At 35.3% G+C, this 23188-nt stretch overlaps 1 protein-coding gene across 3 annotated transcripts in view; it reads right to left on the bottom strand.

Moving 5' to 3' along the window:
• Positions 1 to 23188, bottom strand: part of klhl5 (kelch-like family member 5) — a 74151-nt gene that overhangs the window by 18543 nt on the left and 32420 nt on the right. For all 3 annotated transcript variants that reach the window (XM_084106719.1, XM_084106720.1, XM_084106718.1), the window contains 4 exons: positions 19374 to 19556; positions 4708 to 4844; positions 3844 to 4040; positions 1308 to 1520 (listed from right to left, as the gene is read on the bottom strand). In XM_084106719.1, the coding sequence (XP_083962845.1) occupies positions 1308 to 1520; positions 3844 to 4040; positions 4708 to 4844; positions 19374 to 19516 (690 nt within the window). In that variant the 5' untranslated portion in view covers positions 19517 to 19556. The remainder of the gene's footprint in view (positions 1 to 1307; positions 1521 to 3843; positions 4041 to 4707; positions 4845 to 19373; positions 19557 to 23188) is intronic.

Genomic DNA, 23188 nt, shown 5'->3' with positions numbered 1-23188 from the left:
ATTTGTGTTCCGAAGATTAAGGAAAGTTTTACAGGTTTGGAACGACATGAGGTTGAGTAATTAATGACAGAATTTTAATTTTTGGATAAACTTTTCTTTTAACATTAGTTAATGCATTAGTTAACATGAACAAACAATGAACAACACCTGTATACAGCATTAGTTAATATTTTTTAATGTTAACTTGTGCATAGACTAATGCATCTTTACATAAAATGCTTAAATTGTTAACATTTGTTAATGCATTAGTGTGCATGAACTTACAATGAACAACACCTCTGTCTTTACAACATTAATTAATCTTGGTTTATGTTTCTATTTTTATATTTCTACTTTTAGATTTCTTAACATTTAAGGTGCATGATACTTAAAGCATTATTTACCACTGTCATGCCCGGCTATGCAGTGCTGGGTGTCTCTCTCCCTGGCTTGGCCATGTGTGGGTAATTAAGCCTGCATTGCCTATTGCTGTTGTTTTGTGTCACTTTTAGGTGGAGTTGTTGCGGTGGGCCGTGCCATGCTAATTGGTGGATTGATGAGAGTCTTTAAAATCACTGCTTTCTAGTTGGCTCACTCTCTCTTTCTGCTATTCCGGTCTGACGATGAGAGGCTGGCTTCGGTCGGCGCTCCTTGAACATTCTCCTTTTGGGCTTCCCATTTACTGACATTTGTAAATCATTCGTTAATAAACCAGCATTCTAATTAAATACTAAGTTCAGTGTGGTCTCCCCTATGTCAACTCTACATTGAGCCCAGTGGTCTTGACACCACGAACTAACAATGAACAACACTTATGCACAACGCACAGCACTTTATTAAAGTTACTTAAAAACAATAAAGCACTTTTGTGAAGCTCACTGATAAAGTAGAAGCCATTCGAACATCAGTTAATGTGTTTTTAATGTTTGTAGGCTCTTTATTAAAACGATTTATCTTTGATAAAGTATTTATTATGCATTTTTGTAAACCTTATTATCAATTTTGAGAGCCATTCGGGTGGGGTGATACCAAGATGATGGTCACAAAGTGGGCCGACTTGCCTAAAAAAAGGACTTTGACCAAGCTAAAAGGCTATTTAGCATTCTACTGCAAAACGTCAAGAAGCATGTGAGCATTAATCACCATGACTGACCGACTTACTGACTGATCACTCAATTAACTGATTAGCTGATGAATGAATAAATGCAGATTAATGATTTTCTGATGTGGCTTCATGGGTATACTGATCAAGCTGACTGAACAAGTAACAGCATAGCAGAATAAAAGACTGGCTGACTGATGGATGGATGGATGGATGGATGACTGACCTGTGGTTTAAGCAGGGGTAAGCGGATGTGAGCAAGAAGAACAGGAAGCTGTGACTGACGGGTGGTAACGTCATGGCGGACCCAGCTGAGCAGGGCTGTTACCACGGTTTCCTCTTCTGGAACATTCATGTCATCAGAAGCTAAAAGCTTCTCTACCTCACATGCAGGCAAGAGCAGAAACTCCTGATGCCTCATGACCTCCATGAAGTGCTCCTAGGGAGAGAGAGAGAGAGAGAGAGAGAGAGAGAGAGAGAGAGAGAGAGAGAGAGAGAGAGAGAGAGAGAGAGAGAGAGAGAGAGAGATTATCTAAATTGGTTGATGGAACCAAGGATGTGGTTGTCACAAAGTAGAGCATCACAGTATGTGTGTGTGTGACTAATGGCCTTTCAGCATAGCAACGTACAAAAAAAAAAAAGGTGAATGAGCACTCTCCTATAAGTCGATTTGACAGATGCCATCTACCAAGAGAATAAATGGAAATACAAATTTGAATGGTGGATCAGTGGTACGTGATGTTTAGATCAGGTTCGGGATTGTAGATGTTTAGTCACAGCAAAACCATTTTTGCAGTGCAGCAAATAACAGTGTACAATAACTCAGTCAAAATTATAGACACATGATACAGGCTACATGATGTGTATATATAAAAACACACACATATACTATATATACACACACATAAAAAAATAATATTAAAAGATTATTACTTTTATTCAGCAAAGATACAGTAATAGCATTTATGATGTTACAAATTGCGATATATGCTAATTTCTGTTCTTTTTATCAAAACAAGAACAAACAAACAAAGTGTCATGGTTTCCACTAAAATATTAAGCAGCACAACTCTTTTTACCATAGATAATAAATGTTTCTTGAGCATCAAATCTTTATATTAGAACAATTTCTGAAGGATCATGTGACACTGAAGACTGGAGTAATGATGCTGAAAAATCAGCTTTGCCATCACAGAAATAAATCACTTTAAAATATATTAAAATAGAAAACCATTTTAAATTGAAATAATTTTCACAATATTACTGTTTTCTTTTGCTTTTACTGCAGCCTTGGTGAGCACAAACAACCCCTCACACACACACACAGACGCGCAAACACACACAGAGATGTTGTGTTTTCATGTTTTATGGGGATTTTCCATAGACATAATTATTTTTTACTGTACAAACTGTATATTCTATCCCCTTACATTAACCCTACACCTAAACCTACCCATCACAGAAAACTCTCTGCATTTCTACATTTTCAAAAAACATCACTTGGTATGATTTATAAGCTGTTTTCCTCATGGGGACCAAAACTTGTCCCCACAACGACAAGGATTTCAGATATTGCCATCTTTGTGAGCATTTTGTCCCCATAACATAGGATTTACCAGACCACACACACACACACACATTTTTGTTATTTATTGTTAATAATCATAACATTTAATCCAAGCTATTATTGATGTTTTTAGCAACTTTATATAACACAGGTATTGTATATTTGTATATATGTGACGTGTATCAACTGGTTTTGCTTCAGGACCCAGACTTTTCAAGTGTATTCTCTCAAATGTAAAAGCTGATAATATTTATTTTGTTATATTTACAATGCATAATTATATTGTTATTTGCATTTTAGTATTTGAATTTGGCATAGATTTCTCTGCTTTTCCTGTAGAACAGACCTGCTACCCAACATGGACATCCCTGGTATTACAAAGTGGACAAGAGAACTGGACATCATGGCATTGTTGGGGAATGGGGGGATCGAATAAAAACAAGGGAAGGAAAGCCAGATAGGAAACAGAGGCACTGATGGAAAATGTAAAACAAGTTTTCACTGCAGTCTCCATGACAACCCCCCCTGTTGTGAACTGTGGGCGGGCTATTATGGGTTATATTTTCTTGAATGAGTTTCCCTCAGGAGCAGTGAAACATCAAACGCTGAGCGGAAAATTCACGAAGAGGAACAGTAGCATGTCCAATTAAACACACTCGCCTTGTTCAGGGAACTTTTTCGGCACCAGTGCTTCCACGCCTGTTAAAATGGGCTCAATTGCTCACTCATAAACCCACAAAAACGGGCACAGACAGCCAGATGGACACAGACGCCTATAGATGAATACAAATACACACACTCACTGAGGCAGCCGCCCACATAGATGCAATAGAGAACGCTGAAGGACGAACAAAAAAAATACACAGCGTGTCTGTAACTTTAAGCATATAATATGCTGTTGCGTGCACACACTCGATAGTGTCCTCTAATTCACTTCCAAGTTTTAACTCGGTGAACTGCGGATGATAAATCCTTCAGTACGCGTTTGGTTGGGAGGTGGAAAAACAAAGAAGAATGAAAGAAAAGTGATAAAAGAAGAAAAATGAGGCTGAGAGAGAGGGGTGCTCATTGAAGATAAAAAACCAAGAGGTTTAGTATCCACTTTCCAGGAGCAGGAACTCCTTTTGACTTTGCCAGCATATCTTTTGCACTGATTAAGTGAGTGTGTAACTCTTATCAATGTGTGTGTGCTCACCATGGTGTAGTTGTGTGCCACCTTATGGAGGTCCAGGCAGCCCTGAGCATCTGCAAAGGACCGAATGCCAAGACAATTGGAGGGATGGAGTTGTTTCATTAGATAACTGCAGCAGGCCTGAACCACCGCAGAGAGCTGCAGAAGACATGAAGCCGACAACAAACTCTCTATAGTGTCCTCTCTCAACTCCAAACGCCCTGTAGAAAGAAAGACTGAGATTAGGTGTGTAAAACTGTTGATGAGTGCTTATTGGTTTATTTATTTAGTAAGTATACTACCATTTAAAGGTGTGGAGTTTTTTTTTTTTTTTTTTGAAAAAATGTAATACTTTAATTAGCAAGGACACATTCATTTGATCAAAAGAGACATTTTGTAACATAAATATATTTACTATTTCAAACACTATTTCACAATTTGCTCTTGTTTTGAACATTGGTGATAAGAAATGTTTCTTGAGCACCAAATCTCCATATGTATGATACAGAAAGATTTCTGAAGGATATTGTGACACTGAAGACTGGAGTAAGGATTCTGAAAATTCAGCCTTGCCATCACAGGAATAAATTACATTTTAAAATATATTACAATAGAAAACAGTTATTTTTAATTGTAATAATATGTCACAATATTATTATTTTTACTGTAATTTTCATCAAATAAATGCAGCCTTGGTGAGCATAAAGAATCTTACAGACCCCAAACTTTTAAACACTGGTGTATCAGCTAATACTGAATATATACTGTATAACAACTGAAATTGAATATTTAATTGCACATGGTAATTTTCCATTTTATAATGTGCATCCTTAGTATGTGTGCATGTGAATATATCTAACCAAACATCTCTTCCAGATAAACACATACCTGTGTAAGCGTACTGTACCAAGACCCATAATGCATCTGGGTCCACACCCTCCATTTTGATCTCGTCTTGCTTTGCCTCTCGGACATCACTAGTGAACATGGCCGCAAAGTAATCGGACACTGATGAGAGAACCAGTCTAAGAGAGAAAGACAGAGAAAGAAACTGAGATGACATTATACTCACTGAGTGTCCACATGTTTTACATACTCTCGTTTTTTCACAGAATACAGTATGTCTCCAACACAGTAGCTCGTGGCCTGATTGGAGGTAGCTCGCCAAGATGTATTTTTCATCAGAGTGAGCTAATATAATCTGCGTCCAAATTCAGAGACTTTATCCTTCGAAGGCCGCATTCAAAGGCCGATTGCATCACCGCGACACAACGAAGGCTGTCCCAATTTGAAGGCTCCTTCAAATGTGGCCTCAAAATGAGTCCCTTCATATCCCAGGCAATGAAGTATACAACAGATGGGTCCTTCGTGGCCAAGCCTACCACAGAATTCTGGGGTTTTGTGTTTCAACTTACTCAAATAACAATTGACACAAATGTAAAAATAAAAAAGCAGTTATAATGTCTTACTAAGATGCAATTTTATGATTACTAAAACAATGCCGTCGAAGAAAAAGATCAAAAATAAAGGGAGATTGGAAGCGGAATCACAAATTATGCCATCCGAACTTGAAAGCCTGAGCGAGCACGAAGAGACGGAGGATGAAGGGGGTGAGGCCTCAAACGAGAATCCTAGTAACGCGGAGATGATGAAGGCCTTTAAAGCAATGGAAAGACAAGTAAGCGGCAAGGTGGACGAAATTCTTTCGGCGGTCGTGGATGTCAAAGGGAGATTGACAGAGGCGGAGGAACGAATTTCAGGGACAGAGGACGAAATCGTCCAACTGAAGGTCAGAAATGATACGCTGGAAAAACAGATGAAATCAATGGCTGATAAGGTAATTGACTTGGAGAACAGAAGTAGGAGGAATAATCTTAGGTTGGTTGGCTTGCCGGAGAAAGAAGAGGGATCGGATGCGTGTGCTTTTCTGGAAAAGTTTCTACCAGAGACGTTGGAGTTGGGAGAAAGCGTTACGCCATTGATAATAGAGAGAGCCCATCGAATACCCAGCTCAGCTCAAAAAAACGGACAAGATGGTAAAGTGCAGTCGAGGACTGTCATAATGAAGTTCCTTAATTTCAAACAGAAGGAACATGTTCTAAAGGCTGCAAAGAGAAAGGGAGTAATTGCATACAAAGGTTCCAATCTTCGTTTTTTTCCGGATTTGTCGGCAGAGCTTCACAGGGAACAACGAAAGTACGATGCTATCCGTCAAAAATTGCGTGACAAAGGAATCAACAGACATAGAGTGATCTTTCCTGCTCGATTGCTTCTTACACATGGAGACCGTACTGTGATTATGAACAGTCCAGAAGAAGTGGAGAAATTTATGCAACAGGTCGAGGACAAGTGAACTGAGGTATCGAGTCCAGAAGAAATGGATAAAGAGATGCAACAAATTGAGAACAAGTAAACTGAGGTATTAATGCGAGGTACTGAGTACTAAATGTAAAATTGTAGTTTATTTTCTTTGTCTGTAGGTTGTATATTCGTCCAAAGTAGATATTTAATTTTGTTTTAATAAGGGTAACAAGTTAAGTATTTGACGTTTAAGTTAATTCATTTAAGGTTCAGAAGAGGGCGCATTTGCTATAATATTTGAAAAAAGAAATGACACAAAGTGAAAGTTTGACTTTATTTTAAGATAACAGTTTGAAGATATTAGGTTAATATAATGTGTATAGTTGGAAAGATGTTACTTATAAGACTGACAGATTGTCAGCGTATTTCTTGTGTTTTTTTTCTTTTCTTTGAGGTAATAGTATTTTATTGGACAAGTCATGGCTTGGTTAAAATATGTGGGTATAAAAATGGATAAGAAGGTTGAAACGGTAACGATGGATAGAGGTGTTGGTGTTCATTTTTTTTTTGAACAACAGAACAAATAGGAGAAGACCATTTAAGAAGTCAAGTGTAGGGAAGGGGGTTACTGATACAGATGGTACCAGTGAAGCATGGAAAATGCTGGGGTAAGTTCATATTTTATGTTATTAGTTTTGTTTTAGTTATTTTAGGTTTGGCCTCTTATATTTTGGCAAATATATGGTTCAAGGTAATGAGGATGGTTAAAACAAAAAATGGCACAGACAGGAGGGATTAAGCTTCTATCATGGAATTGCAGGGGGCTGGGGAAACTAAAAAAGATTAAACAGGTGATGACTAGAATTAAGCAGATACAGGCAAATGTGGTATTCTTGCAAGAGTCACACATGACTAAGGAGGAAGTGATCAAAATTGAAAGAAGGTGGCAAGGACAGGTATTCTCTGCATGTTTTACTACACAAGCCAGAGGGGTAATTACATTAATACATAAAGCTGTGCCATTTCAAGTAAATAATGTTATTAAGGACCCAGCTGGCAGATTTGTGATTATTCAGGGACGATTGGTAACAGAGATAATAAATTTAGTAAATATCTATGGCCCTAATAAGGATGACTCTAAATTTTATAGCAACATATTTCTGATGGTGGCTTCATTACCAGGTCAGGTTATAATGACGGGGGATATGAATTGTACACTTGATCCAGGAAAAGATAGATCTACGGGAGTTGATACCGCACATGTGAATTCTAGAAAACAGATTCTACATTTTATAGGAGAGCTTAAACTAGTGGATATATGGAGGCATCTTAACTCAAAGCAGACTGCATATTCATGCTATTCGGCAACACACCAAACTTACTCTAGAATAGACTACTTTCTTGTGTCAGCCCAATTGCTTTCAAAATGTATAGATTGTCAATACCTTAGTATTGTCATTTCTGATCATGCACCAGTGTCTTTGTCGTATGTCGATTCAAAATTAGTTAAAGATCCCCCTAAATGGCGATTCCAGCAAAGTTGGCTTAAGGATGCGTCCTTTGTAGAGTTCTTGGGCAATCAAATTGACAATTACTTTGAAACAAATCAATTGGAAACTTCAGCAGGAATTCGGTGGGAGGCATTTAAATGTTTTATTCGGGGACAAATTATTAGTTTTTGTAGTTCTAAAAGTAAAAAATCTCGACAGGAGTTACAAGATTTGGAAAAAGAGATTAAGAGCTAGAAAATGAAGTATATCATAGTGATTCGATATGTGCAGATAAACATAAACAGCTATTAATGCTTCGATCTAAATATAATACACTTTCTGCAAATAAAACTGTAGCTAAGTTATTAAAGCTGAAACAAACATTTTATGATCAAGGCGAAAAGACAGGTAAAGTGTTGGCAGGGCAAATTAAAAAAAAGCAAATGGAGAGGGCTGTAGATTCGATTGAAGAGTCAGATGGTAATATCATTGTTGACCCACAAGAAATTAATAATTCATTTAGATCATATTATATGAAACTGTATAATTCTGAATGTACTTCGGGTTCAGAAATACAAAAAACTTTTTTGGATAATTTGGAGTTACCTAGTATACCAGAAGAACATAAAGATGAAATAGGAAAAGACATTAGTTTACAAGAGGTGGTAGAGGCGATCGATCTGATGAAAGCGGGGAAGGCAGCGGGACCTGATGGTCTCCCCATAGATATATATAAAAAATTTAAAGATAAATTAGTAAGACCTATGTTAGACATGTTAGTAGAAGCCTTTGCGGAGAATAAACTTCCTATGTCTTTGAATGAAGCTATAATTACCTTATTGCCTAAACCAGGAAAACCTAACAATAAATGTGAAAATTTTCGACCTATAAGTTTACTCAACTCAGACACTAAAATCCTGAGCAAAATATTGGCAAGAAGATTAGAAACTGTAGCACCTTACGTCATAGGGATGGATCAGAATGGTTTTATGATAAATAGACAAGGATGTCATAATGTAAGAAGAGTGCTAAATATTCTGCATCAACAAAAGGGGGAAAAAGATACTGCATTACTAGCACTAGATGCAGAAAAGGCATTCGACAGGGTGGAATGGGATTTTCTGTTCGATGTTTTAATTCGGTTTGGATTTGGAGAAAAATACTGCAAATGGGTTAAATTGTTGTACCAGAATCCTTCGACAGAGGTCTTAACTAATAATTTTATATCAAAATCATTTAATATTTCTAGGGGATGTAGACAGGGATCGCCTCTCTCCCCTCTCCTTTTTCTGATGGCTATTGAACCCTTGGCAATTGCTATCAGAAAAGAAAGTGATATAAAAGGTATAGAAATGTTTGGCAGTGAACATAAAATAGCGCTATTTGCTGACGACGTTATATTATTTTTAAAGAAATTAGACTCAACCATTCCGGCTTTAATTCAAATTATAGAGACATTTGGGAAAATCTCAGGGTATCGGATCAATAATTCAAAATCTTCAGTTATGTTGCTGAATGAAGAAGAAAGGAAAAGTCCTATCAGTAAGGTAGATATGTTTAATAATGTGGAAATTTTCACATATTTGGGAATTAAAATTACTCCAAAACTGGAAGACATAGTAACAAAAAATTATAATTCAATTTTTGAGAATACAGTGACGCTGGTTGAAAGATGGGCTTCTTTACCGTTGTCTTTAATAGGAAGAATTAATATTTTAAAAATGAATATTTTACCTAAATTTTTGAACCCATTTCAGAATATTCCGATCACACCTCCTAGTAATCTGTTTTCTAGACTTAAAAAGTTAATTATTAAATTCATATGGAACAATAGAAGATCCAGAATTAGATTATCTCTTTTATATTTGCCATTTGATAGGGGTGGGCTTCAATGCCCTAATTTTAAAGGGTATTATACTGCTGCCCAGTTAAGATCTATTATGTTTTTCTTCTCAACATCTAATGAACAACCCGTATGGGTAGAAATGGAAAAAAACTCTATTCCGAATAAAATACCCTTGGAATCATATTTATATGATTTAGATCGTAAAATTTTACAGAAAATGAAGGGTAATGTTACGAATCCAATGGTTTTAAATATGGTAAGGGTATGGCATGAGACGCAGAGATATTTGAATATCTCCTATACATGTGAGATATCTCGTTACTGTCCAATATGGGGAAATCCTAAGTTTAGTCCCGGAAAAGTAGATGTAGGTTTTAAGACGTGGGCAGAAAAAGGTATTAAAAGTATAAAAGATTTATATAAGGAAGATAATCTTATGTCATTTCAAGAATTGAGTAGTACATTTGATATACCTAAAAGTCATTTTTTTAGGTACTTACAGATAAGAAGTTTCATTTTATCATTTCAAAAAAGTACTGGAAATATACCACCATTATCAGTTTTGGAAAGAGTAGTCACCAAAGATTGTTATGATAAAGGTCGGATTTCACTTCTGTATAATATGTTGGTAGAGGGCTCCCCGGAGTCTTCTAGCTCTCGTTTAGGAGCATGGAGTAAGGATCTTAACGAGGAGATCACACCAGATGAATGGAGTGAGATTTGTCAAGATGCTCAAGTACAAACAGTTAATACAAGACTAAAGTTGTTGCAATATAATTGGCTTATGCGAGTATACATAACTCCAGTATTATCAAACAAATTTAATGAAAATATACCAGATATATGTCCCAAGTGTAATGTTTGTAAAGGTACCTATTTCCATTGTATATGGGAATGTGAAGAAATATCGAAATTCTGGAAAGAAGTGCATAATATGATTGGTAAAATAATTAATGTGAGTCTTCCTTTTAGACCAAGGATTTTTCTACTGCATTTGTATCCTAAACTTAAGTCAAAGGAATGTGTCTTTATTTCTATGTGTATCTTACAAGCTAAATGCCTCATTGCATTACAATGGAAGAATCTAGAACCACCCAGCATACAAAGGTGGCTCAGGGAGATGGTACTGAATATGTCAATGGAGAAAATAACATATATTATTAAAGGAAAGGGTAAGACTTTTGAAGATGTTTGGAATCCCTTTAGATCCTTCATAGAGAAGGAGGATAGTGACATGTTTAAGGAGACAATTGAAGATATGTGAGATTATAGGATGTATTTGTATTAGGAGGCCTTAATAGTTTGTATGTGTTTTGTTTTGTTTTTTTGTTTTTTTTGTGTTCTAATTCATTAGTCTTGAGGATGTGAGTCCTGTACAAATTGAGATATGCTAAGTTGTAATGATGCGAAGACATCAATATGTGTCTATACTGCATTTTGTATTTTTGTTTCTGGTGTGTGTGTATTATATGTTGTTAAAAGTTAATAAACATATTTAAAAAAAAAAAAAAAAAAAAAAAAAAAGATGCAATTTTATATAGTTTATACTCTTTATTGTACAGAAATGGACCACGGACATATTTAGACAGGTTGTGAAGTGAACCCTGTTTTGTTTTCAGACAGTTGAATAGAACTTTCAAAAAAGTTCAGTACAAACGTTTGTCAACGACAGCTGTCACAGTTGCTAGGCGACAAGAACAATCCTCCGTAGGCTAGACCATCCCATTTACCAAACTCAGTCCGAATATCTCTGCCTTCGAAGGCGTGGCGAAGGCGTCCTTCGAAGGACGCAGCCTCTGAATTAGTAATGTCTCGCCCCCTCCAATGTACATCAAGTATTTATTTGACAAATCGGCATTAAGGTTTTTTTTATTTTTTTATTTATGAACATGTAATTACAATATAACAGAATAACAACCAACAATAAAAAAAATAAAAAAACTATCATGAAACTATCACGTTGGAAGTTTCAGTCAAGCACATCCTCACGCTTTTACAGCTACAAGGCAGTATTAGCTAGAAAACTTTGTTTGCATCAGGATGAGTAAAGATAGCATTAAAGCAAAGAAAAGGAAACAAAAACATTATTTTCATGAGGAATTTGAGAGTGAGTTTTTCTTTACAAATGTAGGCGAAAGAACAAGTATTACCGGAACAAGTATTACCGGAACAAGTATTACCGTTTCATATTTTAATCATCATTAAAACCGTATTTGATTATTGCGATCTGAAAAACTCACAGTATATATTGTCCAGCATTAAGCAAATTTAGCAACCTTCTCACGCATACAGGGGATATTTTGGGGATATTTAATTTTATTCTATCAATCAATAAATTCCACTAGAAACAAACTTTGTTGTATTATTTTATTTTAATACTGTGAAGCTGCTTTGATACAATCTGTATTGTGAAAAGCGCTATACAAATATACTTGATTTGATTTGATTTGATTTGATACAGGCGCAGCATAAAGTGTAGGTTTCGCTTTGTGTGAAAACATGACAGAAGGCAGATTGCTGAGAGAAATTATGTGAAAGAATGTATGAATGAATGAATTATATGAATGTATCTCAAAGGGGGAACCGACTGTCTTCAGAAAGCAAGACCTCATGCTCGTGCTTGCTCGGCAATACCGGCAAGTCTCGGAAATTAGATACGTTTTGTCCCAAGAAGTTGCTAGATGTGTAACTAGGCGCTTTCTTGGAAAAAAAAAAGTCACTAAACGGGTCTGAAAAGAGTTGACTACACTGGGGGAAACAGCTCTATTTCTGCTGTTACATAAGCACTACCTGCCAGTGAGTGGATTTACATTTTCATTCAGCCTATCTGCCTTTTGGTCCGTTTGGACCCTATCTGGTCCGTTTTTAGACCAATGCAAAAATCTGACCAAATTTGTATTTTTGTAGGTGGAAAATGAGCTAATGTGCATTCTAAAAATCTCAACACTACCAAATAAGGTAGCCTATGTAGAATTTTTGTGTTTATCAATGGTTTATGGAGCAGATAAAATGCCTATAATTAATAATTTTGACTCATCCATTGAAATGGATGAAATGTGAGGTTTATCATTTTATATATTTTTGGTCAAAACTTTATTTGAACATGCAGTACATGTTAGTAGATAACACGTTATGTTGTAAGGCACCCATATGTTAATATTGTAATGTTTATTCAACCCAAAAGTGCATAGCGCTGCTAATTTTATTTGTTGTTTGTTTGGTTTCAACATTAAAAATTTGTGAAATGATTTTGTGTAGTATCAGTACTTTTTGAACATTTCCAGCACATTCTAACAATACGTGATAACGTGATCATTTTAGTCACTTTAATCGTGATATGAAATTTTCATACCGTCTCATCTCTAGTTATGATGCACTATAATAACAACTTTATTAACAACTACAGTATAATATGCAAATATGCAAAGTACTGTTTTCCATAAAGAACTATATTCTGTGAATCTGTTCTTTTCTCTTACATTAAAGGGTGACGTGTATAACTCTTTCAGGTGTATATCAGTTTGGATTGTTGTTCGTTTGAGAGTTATGACACAGTATTGTATAAAATGAGTAGCTCTCAGCCACTTTCATTTTTAAAAAGTGAAATAAGTTTGGAGACCCCTGGAATGGGGGGGGGGGGGTTGAGAGAGAGAGAAAATAGACAGAAATGAGAAACAGAGAGAGTGAGAGAGAGAGATTACTGTAAGAGACCTGAGGATCTGTTAACTGAAGCATGGTAAAATGAGGATTTCCTATTCAAATCCAGCTCTGCAGACAAAGATATTCACAAGCACACACACTCATTCAAAGCTTGCGGCTTTAAATCTATTAGACTCATAGCCAAAATGCTAATTACTATATCAAAGAACAGAGAGTATGTGCGTGCTTGTATTACAGCTTGAAAGGAAGGCAAACTCTGTGAGGTTTGTTTTTGTTTGCTTTACGTATTAAGTTACTAAGCAATTTTATTGTTCTGCTTGCATGAATGCTGGTTGTTTAATAAGATTAATAAATATTTGATGAGTCATTTATACACATCAAACCAGATTACCAACTGACAACCACTAAACTTTATAAATGCAACATCAACACTCAACTAAAAATGAATAAAAGATGATTATAACAGAACACCACTGATATAATCTATGGCTGCCCTCGACTAAAGATTTTTCTAGTTGACTATAGTAGTCATTCATTTAACCATTAGTCGGCTAATCGCGCGTTTATATTAATTAGCCATAAATCATAATAACCAGCCTTTAATTGCCTATATTACATAGCCTAATCAGCGCTCAAACGCACGTATAAAGCTTGCCACAGCGCACCGACAAACGTAATGATTATGAGTGTGTCGTGAAAAAACAGAAGGAGACTGTCTAAACATTTTAATAATTTTGATAATGTTTCCTGTATTATTGGCTGCAGAGATTAAGTCACAATGCTGACTCGTCATCTCCGTAGCTTGTGGACGCGCCTAGCTGCCTATATGCCCGTTTCATACGGATCACTCATACGGTCATCATTTACACACCCTCATGTTGTTCCAAACCTGTATGAATTTCTTTCCTCTGTTGAACACAAAATAAGATATTTTGAATAATATGGGTAACTAAACAGTGTCTGGTCCCCGTGACTTCCATAGTAGGAAAAAAATGGTCAATGGTGCCCCAAAACTGTTTGGTTACCGACATTCTTCAAAATATATTATTTTGTGTTCAACAGAGGAAAGAAATTCAAACAGGTTTGCAACAACATAAGGGTGAGTAAATCATGACAGAATTTCCATCTTTGGGTGAACTATCCCTTTAATTACTCACCTTAATGTCATTCCAACCCCGTAAGACTTTCGTTCATCTTCGGAAAACAAATGAAGATCTTTTTGGTGAAATCTAAGAGCTTTCTGTCACTCCGTTGACAGCAATGCAGCTACCACTTTGACGCTTCATAAAAAAGTTCATAAAGAGATCATAAAATCCATAATCCATATAAATTGAGCGGTTTAGTCCAAATATTCTGAAGAGACTCGATCGCTTTATATGTGGAACAGACTGAATTTACTATAGGCTTTTATTTCACATATAAACATTCATAAACCCATACATCAGTTATGATAAACAGAAGCTCAAGCATGTCCGCTTGACATGAGAGAACCAATGAGATACATTCTCGTGTGTTACGCATCATGTTTGAGCTTCTAACGGAACCAGTGAGGTTTGTTCTCGCGAGTCAAGCAGGTTCAAGTTGAGATTCTGTTTATGTTCACTGATCAATGTTTATCTGTGAATAAAAGACTAAATTAAATCTGTTCATCATATAAAGCGATCGGGTCTCTTCAGAAAATTTAGACTAAACCGCTCAATTCATTTGGATTAGTTTCACTATCTCTTTATGAACTTTTTGAAGCGTCAAAGTGGCAGTTGAGTAGACTTTCAGTGGAGGGACAGAAAGCTCTCAGATTTCTTAAAAAAAAAGATCTTCATTTATTCCGAAGATGAACGAAAATCTTACGGGTTTGGAACGACATGAGGGCGAGAAATTATTGGTTGATTAATTTTCATTTTTGGGTGAACTATCCCTTAAAGTTGTAAGTGAAGTGAAGTAATCCTGAAAGATTATTGTGAAAAATATTTGATTCCATCAAACATTTTTGAAAAATGATTGGATGGATTACAATGTTATTACTAAATTACCTGCATTTAAAAATAACGTTTTCAATTTGGAATGGAAAGGGATTTTGTTCCCGATTTCAGTTTTGTGAGGATTTTTAGGGCTCGAGCACCGATGGTGTGAGGACCCTCTTGGAATTGCTCTGTTTATTATTAGTTATTTTTTTCCAGTCATTTCTAATTACCATTAGAAATATTCATTATTTTACTAGTTTCCTTTCCAATTAATATTAATGAAATAAGCCATCATCATGTTGTAATGTCACAAAAAGGCCCTGCCCACAACCTGATCTCAGGAGAAAATGTAATTACTTTACAAGTAGGCAATTTTATATAAATTTATACATCTTAGTTTGTATGGAAACATACAGAAAAAAGGTAAGCATGATGGTCCACACATAAAACTAATATTCAGTGAGGCATATGCAGATTGTACGAAAACGTATGTATGAGATCATACGAACTGATATGAATTAGGGCTGCGCAATATTGAAGAACTCGTTAAATAATGTGATATTCGATATGCAAAAAACTGAAAATTATATTACCAACACATTTTCACATTCTTTTTGTGAGAATAATTTTGTTTTACTGTAGCATTACATAAAAAGTAAGTGTCATTTTAACGTCAATGTAAACCAGTGTCTGCGTCGACCTAAAACCTAGACTTTTCTGTAATCTTTTGGAGTATTAATATCATGCAGTTATCGCAAGCCATTGCAATATGCATACCACAATAAGTACATTTGCGATATTTCGATATTTCATGCAGCCATAATATGAATTCATCGAAAAGTAAAATAATTGCCTTGAGAGGGTGTTGCACCTCACACTTCAAAACTTGCTCCTGCACCACTTTAAGCAACATGCAACCGCAGAGATATGGAAACACATGACGCTGGTAATGATGGATACTCATGCAAGAATTATGATGAAAGAAAAGTAATGAGACGAGAGAATAAAAGAGAAAGAAAGGGAACACAAATGAGGCTTCAGGAGTGAAAGTACATTAGAGCCTGTGAGACTCATTTAGCAGCAGGAGTAACACTCAGCATTTGCCCGCTGCCACTTTTGCCTAACTAACTGAGCAGACTGCTTTAAAACCTTTCACTTTACACACAATAATCTAGCGGTTCTCTGCTGTTTTTGCTCATATTAAAGTGTCACTGGATAACCGATTCAGTGTGCTAAAGCAAGATTTTAGGCAAGCACTTTAGGTTGCAGATGGCGTTCTAGTTAGAAAAAGTACAAAGGCTATTCACTATACAGTGCATGAGTGTGCATTTGTGCATCATTATAAATAAACCACCAGCAAAATCTTACAGCTGCCTGAGGCAGCCTTGCAATCAGCAGAACCATGCCATCAACAAACATGTGGAAACGACACAAGAAGAGGGTAAAATAATAAAGGAGAAAATAGGATGAACAGATTAGAGAAGATTAGAGTGATGGAATGCCAAGGTGCTGCTGTTTAACCCCTTAAGTGTCACCGTCCCACCTTGCCCATATATGTTTAGAACAATAATATCTTAGTAAAAACCTAAAGTAATATTGACAAACTATATATCATTTGAAAGTTTACAATCTCTAGTTTTCATATTTGGTGGCTGTTTTTTAAAATAAATTACAGAGGAGCAGTAATTTATCAATTTGCAACAAGAATATTTCATATTAGGCGTGTTTAGGCCTTTATTTTGAAATAGAAATACACATGAAAAATCATGAAAGACTGGTAGAAACCTCAGTTTGTTTTCATGCCAAGAGTTCAAAAGATAACACCAATTCAATTTTATGAGAAAAAAAGGTCTGAAAATGTTTTGAATATAAAGAAAAATATTATGGATTCTCGATTTGTGATGTGACTATTTCTGAATAGGATGTATAGGCTACTTCATAAATTGTATGAAATTATGGAAATACATGGTTCAGATCACTCAAAACATATATGAAAATGGAGACGCCCTTATATGGTCAGTAAGGAAGCTGGCTGTCCATCTAGTGAAAAAGTTTGGTACTGCGCCCAAATAAAATCTTACTGAAAGCTCAGTTTTTGAGATATCAACCTAAAATTTTGAACACAAGTTGTTTAGAATTTTGGCTTTAATTTTCTTGCAGTTTTAGAGTAAAATATATTTTGTAATATATATATATTTTATATAAAATATAAATAATTATATTTTTACATTGTACATTTTCATAAACTCAAACTTCTATAACTTTTTTTCTGTTTCACTGTTATAATTTCACTTCTACAATAATCTGGCAAATGTCTTCTTTAAAACAAGACCAACCATATGTCTATATTCCAAAGCATTCTTGAATTACAACCATTTAAGTTTGGATAGTGATTTTCATGTCTATGCGGAAAAAAGGGGGGGTGACAGTTAAGGGGTTAAGGGTGATTCTTCAATTAGAGGAATTTTTCTGTCCCTTTCTATGATTTGGAAGTAGGGCTGTCAAAGTTAACTTGTTAACACATGTGATTAATACATTTTAAAGCTACAGTATTAATCCATTTATTCAATTTGACAATATAATGGCTACATTTTGTTTTGCGTGTTTTCCAAAAACTGTGTGGATCGGAACTGACGCACACAAGTCCCTATAGCAAAGCATGCATTTAACAGTAAATGATAGAGACAGACCATCTATATGGGTAATTTATTTATAAATACAACAACTGTGTCTGAATCAGTCCATTTTATTTCACTTTAAAAACAGTTAACAGTATAAAATATTCCCAAATGCAACAAAAGGCAAAAAAATATATCTTGTAATATAACTTTTGTAATCTATGTTTTGTATGTTCACAATACATTACACAAATACACACACAGATCATTTTATTTCTTTATTATTATACTTTATTTATTATTTCTCACACACAGTAAGAATAGATGCTGTTTGTGCCTGAGATTGCGTCTCAAACTAGCCCCAGTCCACCTCTCCATAAATCTAGAAACACTCAGGCCCTGTTTGCATCTGGTATTAAGATGCATTTTGGTCGATTGGATCACAAGTAGACAAGGGAGACACATTCACCTGGTGTTTTATTCTGTCTCTTTTATCCACTTCCAACCACTTCTGCCCTGATTTCTTCGAGGGTGACATGAACGTTTACACTACGAACGAACGCAATCCGGTCTTAATGCATTTTTGACTACCTCTGGAAGTGCTCAAAAGTGGACAAGCTCAAAATATTTTAGAGTCTGTTTACACCTGTATTTAGCGTCGTCCACTTGTGATCCGATCGACCAAAACTCATCTTAATACCAGGTGTAAACAGGGCCTCGCATGATAAATGGTTTTTGAACACCTGTCTCTCCCTATCAGCATCACAGGGGAATCTCACTTGACAAAGTCCAAAGTCTCATGAATAATATCAAGATCTGATGTATGTGTTCAGTGCAGTCTATCTCTAAAACATGAATGTCATTCTCTCATCCTCTCAATGTTGATTTCAAACCAAGAAGATGAAAACAGTCCCCAAAAAAAGAACCCTTAAACTAAACCTTTCCCCTTAAAATTATATAATTGTTGTAAGATCTCAAAAAAAGATATTATGTAAAGTTAAATTATGTTTTTGGTCCAAGAGAGACCCTTTATGAATTGGTCAAACCTCCGGCCAACATTTACATCCTCATTTTCATGTACTGTAATATTTGCAATACAATGCAGTTTACAACAGAGAAGACACACATCTACTCAACTCTTCAACTGCCTGTTAAACTGATCTTGCTTTGACTTTTGAAAATGTCGATTGTTTTAATTTTGTATTTTGGTTTTCAATTTAGTTAGGTAGTTTAAATTGGGCATAAATAGTGATTTTAGGTATAATTTTAGTTTTCATATGTTGTAATCATACCTTGTTCCATCTCTATAACAGACACTCCACATTATCAGAAGCCATACTCAAAATAATACCATCAGAGTTTTGAAAGTCCAAAGTTGTATTTGTCAAATTCAGAAACTGCAATACTTGCTGACAATGAAATGTGCTATAAATGTGCCACTGCTGCTACGTTCAGCAGTAAAATTTAACTACCATCACTCATTTCCAGCCTCTCCAGGGCATTTGTGATTCAGCAGCATGAACTGGATCCACTCAGATCTTGTGTCAGAGGCCCAACACTGGAGAAAATCTTATCATTGGACTTACTAAAGTTTGTGCGGTTTAGTTTGAGGCCATTCGGTTCAACATTTGGTTTGGTTGTATGAATCATTTGAATCATGTGTACAGTTTTTTGTTACCTGTGCGCCGGTATCCTGCGGTCTCCGGCGAGAAGGACGACATCACAGAGTTTCCTGGTCCTCAGGTAGGCCTCCATGCGTCTGAAGGTGTGTTCAGCGTGACTGTGTGCCTGGAAATGTTCATCTGACACACACGGCTCCATCGACGCACATGAGGACAAAGTCGCACTGCTGTTAGACGTCCTGAAAACACATATGCACTGTGTTAGAAAATTCACATTGAAAATCTGAGTCAATCAGAATCAGACTTAATGTGTTCATTATAGTATTTGTTCACATTCGTTTCATTAAGTATTATTAATAAAATATGTTTCATATATTGTAAACAAGGAATTCACCAAATTCTCCATCTTGCTGACTGATTAAAGCATAAAAGTATATAACAAAATAATAACTTATTATTAATATATTAAAATGAAACTTCACAGCACGCCAATACAAACTTGAGTTCTTTTTTTTTTTGCATCTTATGGTGCTTGAGTGGTTTAATAGCACTTGAAGGAATGATAGTGTGATCATATAGAGTAGCGCAGCCAAAGGATGACAGAAAAAAACGGATGCTACGTTAACTGCGTTAAATGTATTTAATGCGTTAAACTTTTAAAAAAAAACAACTATCACAAAATGAATGCGCAATTTTGACAGCCCTAATTAAAATATTCAAATTGTAAAAAAATGATATATATATATATATATATATATATATATATATATATATATATACACAATGACAAAATGACAAAAGCACAACAAAATTAATAAAAAAAATAAACTAAAATTAACATGAAGGCTAAAAATATTAAAATAAAAGCTAATTCAAAATATCAATAAAAGTACAATAAAAATATAATAAAAATATGAAAGATTATAAAATCAGTATTTAAACTGGAAATCTAAAATATTGATTGGTCATTTTTGTAATTAATTATTTTTTATTTTGTAACTTTACAGCAGAAATCCCAGAAATATCTATCAATATAATAATTTTAAATATTGTGTTAGACAATAGGGGGCCTTGAGTAAAAGGTTGAGAATCTTTACAAAAATATTTGAGGACCCCCAAGTCTACCACAGAACAGTAACATATTTCATTTTACAAAAAAATCTAAATCATTTTAAAAGGAGGCATGAGCTTTCCTTGCAAAATTAATGCTACACTCTTAAAATTACACACACATGCACACGATCAATGGATGGATAAATATAGAGGGCTTTAGAGAGCTGTTAGTAATTAGCTTTGATGATAAAGCTGCCATGAAATACACAAAGCAATTTAGCCGGTTCCCAAACGGCTGTCGTCTCTACTGCCTCTCGCTCTCTCCATTTATCACTCGCTTCCTGTCATTCTTGTCTCTCTCTCTCCATTTCTGCAGATTGCCTTGCAAACCCCATGTTCACACTTATTTTCTCTCCTAATGTTGCTCTTGTGAACACATCTCTATAGTAAAAATTCTGTCCACATTTAAGGTTGCAGAGCTTCTGACTCATCCAGGATCCTTGATAATGAATAGTTCTTGCTGTAATTAATCACAATAGCCAGCAAGTGAGCCTGCTGAGAAGACGATAGTAAACTCTAACTGCTCGTTCTTTTCAATGAATCACAAGTTAACAGGCTAACAGTCTCAAGCACTGAAATGCAAGTCATTTTCGGTCATATCCGTTACTGAGAACCAGAATTTCAGGTTTGTGAGAATGATATATCAGCTAAATCATTCTAATAACCCGATGTGTGCTCATATTACAGGTGAAATTAAATTCTGGATACACATCCAAAACAGGTCTTTGTTGTAATAAAATATACACTACAGAAAATAGTATTAGTTATTGTTTAACATACTTGATTGAAAGATTTCTCAGTTTGGAAGAAAAGCTGTGTGTGGGTGACATGTTAGAACCATAATTAAACTTTGTTTGTTTGTGATGGTGATTATTTGTGAAATGCATCAATTGATATTGGTATAATGACACAAGTTGAATCCATTTCTAGAGTCTTGGTCATGCTATTGGCAAATATCGGTCCAGGGAAGAGCAACGTGTCCCAGTAATGAACTCTGGGGTTTCAATGTTCTCTGCAGCAGGAGATAAAAGCAGTTAGACTACAACCTTTTATAAGCCAAGACCTCTCAGCCTCACAGATCATGATCAAATGGAAAATCTATTTCATTCAAGCAGAAAGTTCAAAACAGAGCTCATTCACACACACAGCTTTCAATCACACCATTTGAAAAGAAGACAGATGGGGAAATGATGAGAAAGAGTATGAGTATATTTGATCTCTCAGCTCCAAATCTCTAAACGCAATTAAAGACTTGCAGTCAGACGAGAGTCAAAACCTAGTCTATCAAGTACCTCAGGGAAAGATTGAGAGAGAGGAGGAAGAAAAATTCATGGAGAAGAAGAGTCTTCATGGAGATTTAAGATTTTCTATATGGCAGAGGGCCACACTGTTAGACTTTGCCGTAATTTTACAGTTACATACCGCAAAAAAAAAGCCCAGTAAAATACCATTTATATTATCTACGGTTAACTACTGTAATGTGCACTGCATTGTGGGTATTTTTAATTTTAATTTGCAGTACTTTACTGTTTACGCAAAAGCAGTAGTGCTGCTGTAAATGAAGACAGATTTCTTAAGGTGTGTATATGCATATGTTTTAGGCATATTAAAATATCATATGATAATGTTTTATAGTTTCCCTGTCTAGAATAGTTTTTTATATATATATATATACAAAAATTCACAACTGGTTCCCATACAGGCAATAATTTTTTTTATGCCAGATAAAACAGTGTGGTGATATAAATGTATTTTTATTTTTATTTTATTTTAAATAATACATATATATATATATATATATATATATATATATATATATATATATATACTTTGCTTACACCTCACAAAATTTAAATTGTTGCTCGCGGTCAAAGCCCGCACAACAACCTGGCAGAATGTAAACTGAGGTTTGTGTGATGTCACGTGTCGAGTGCGCGCTGATAACGGACGTCCCTGCTGAGAGAGAGTGGATGATCGCTATCGCTAGACGACAGCTGCCCAGCAAACACATTTACGTTGCATTTCTTCTGTGGCAACGTCGCTGTCTACGTGCTCGCAACTGTAGCAACGTTGTTGCGCGACATTCAGCAACTGAGAGATGACGTTCTGACAATTTTTTGTTTTTATGCTAGATAGGCCTATAGATATCCCCCATTTAGCATTTTATGTTTTGAGGTTAATTTTTAAGTAGTCAGATGTTAGATAATTATATCGTTTTTTTAAATATTGTTTATCCTTATTTTTATTTATGGGGCTATCAGTAAATTAGCCTAATTATAATCAACACCTGCAAGTGTACACTTCGAAGAGTAAAAATTACAGAAGGTTACGTTAATTCAACTTTATTAAAACTAACTGCATAACGTTATATGGTAATCAAATTGCACTTCCAAAAGTCATACATTTGTGAAAAAAGAAAAAAACTAAATAAATGAATATAGTTATTTTAAGTAGGCTATAATAAATAAAACATAAAAAGCAAAGATCAGAACATTTAATGAACAAAACCGGATCTGTACATTAGTGATGGGCATTCCGGCTCTTTTTCGTGAGCCGGCTCATTTGACTCGGCTCACTGAAAAGAGCCGGCTCTTTTTGACTCACAAACGGCTCTTTAAAAAATATATGTTTTAACTCGCTGAAAGTCCACCACACAACTGTGCAACGTGAATATTCACATTTTTAATTGTCCATAACAACCCAAAAACTAGCCTGCTTGCCTTGCACATCTAATTAATGGGCAAAGTTATGACTGACT

Source organism: Abramis brama (genome assembly GCF_963993115.1).
Source record: "Abramis brama genome assembly, chromosome: 2".
NCBI classification, from domain to species: domain Eukaryota; kingdom Metazoa; phylum Chordata; class Actinopteri; order Cypriniformes; family Leuciscidae; genus Abramis; species Abramis brama.
This window is presented reverse-complemented; position numbering and strand designations above follow the sequence as displayed.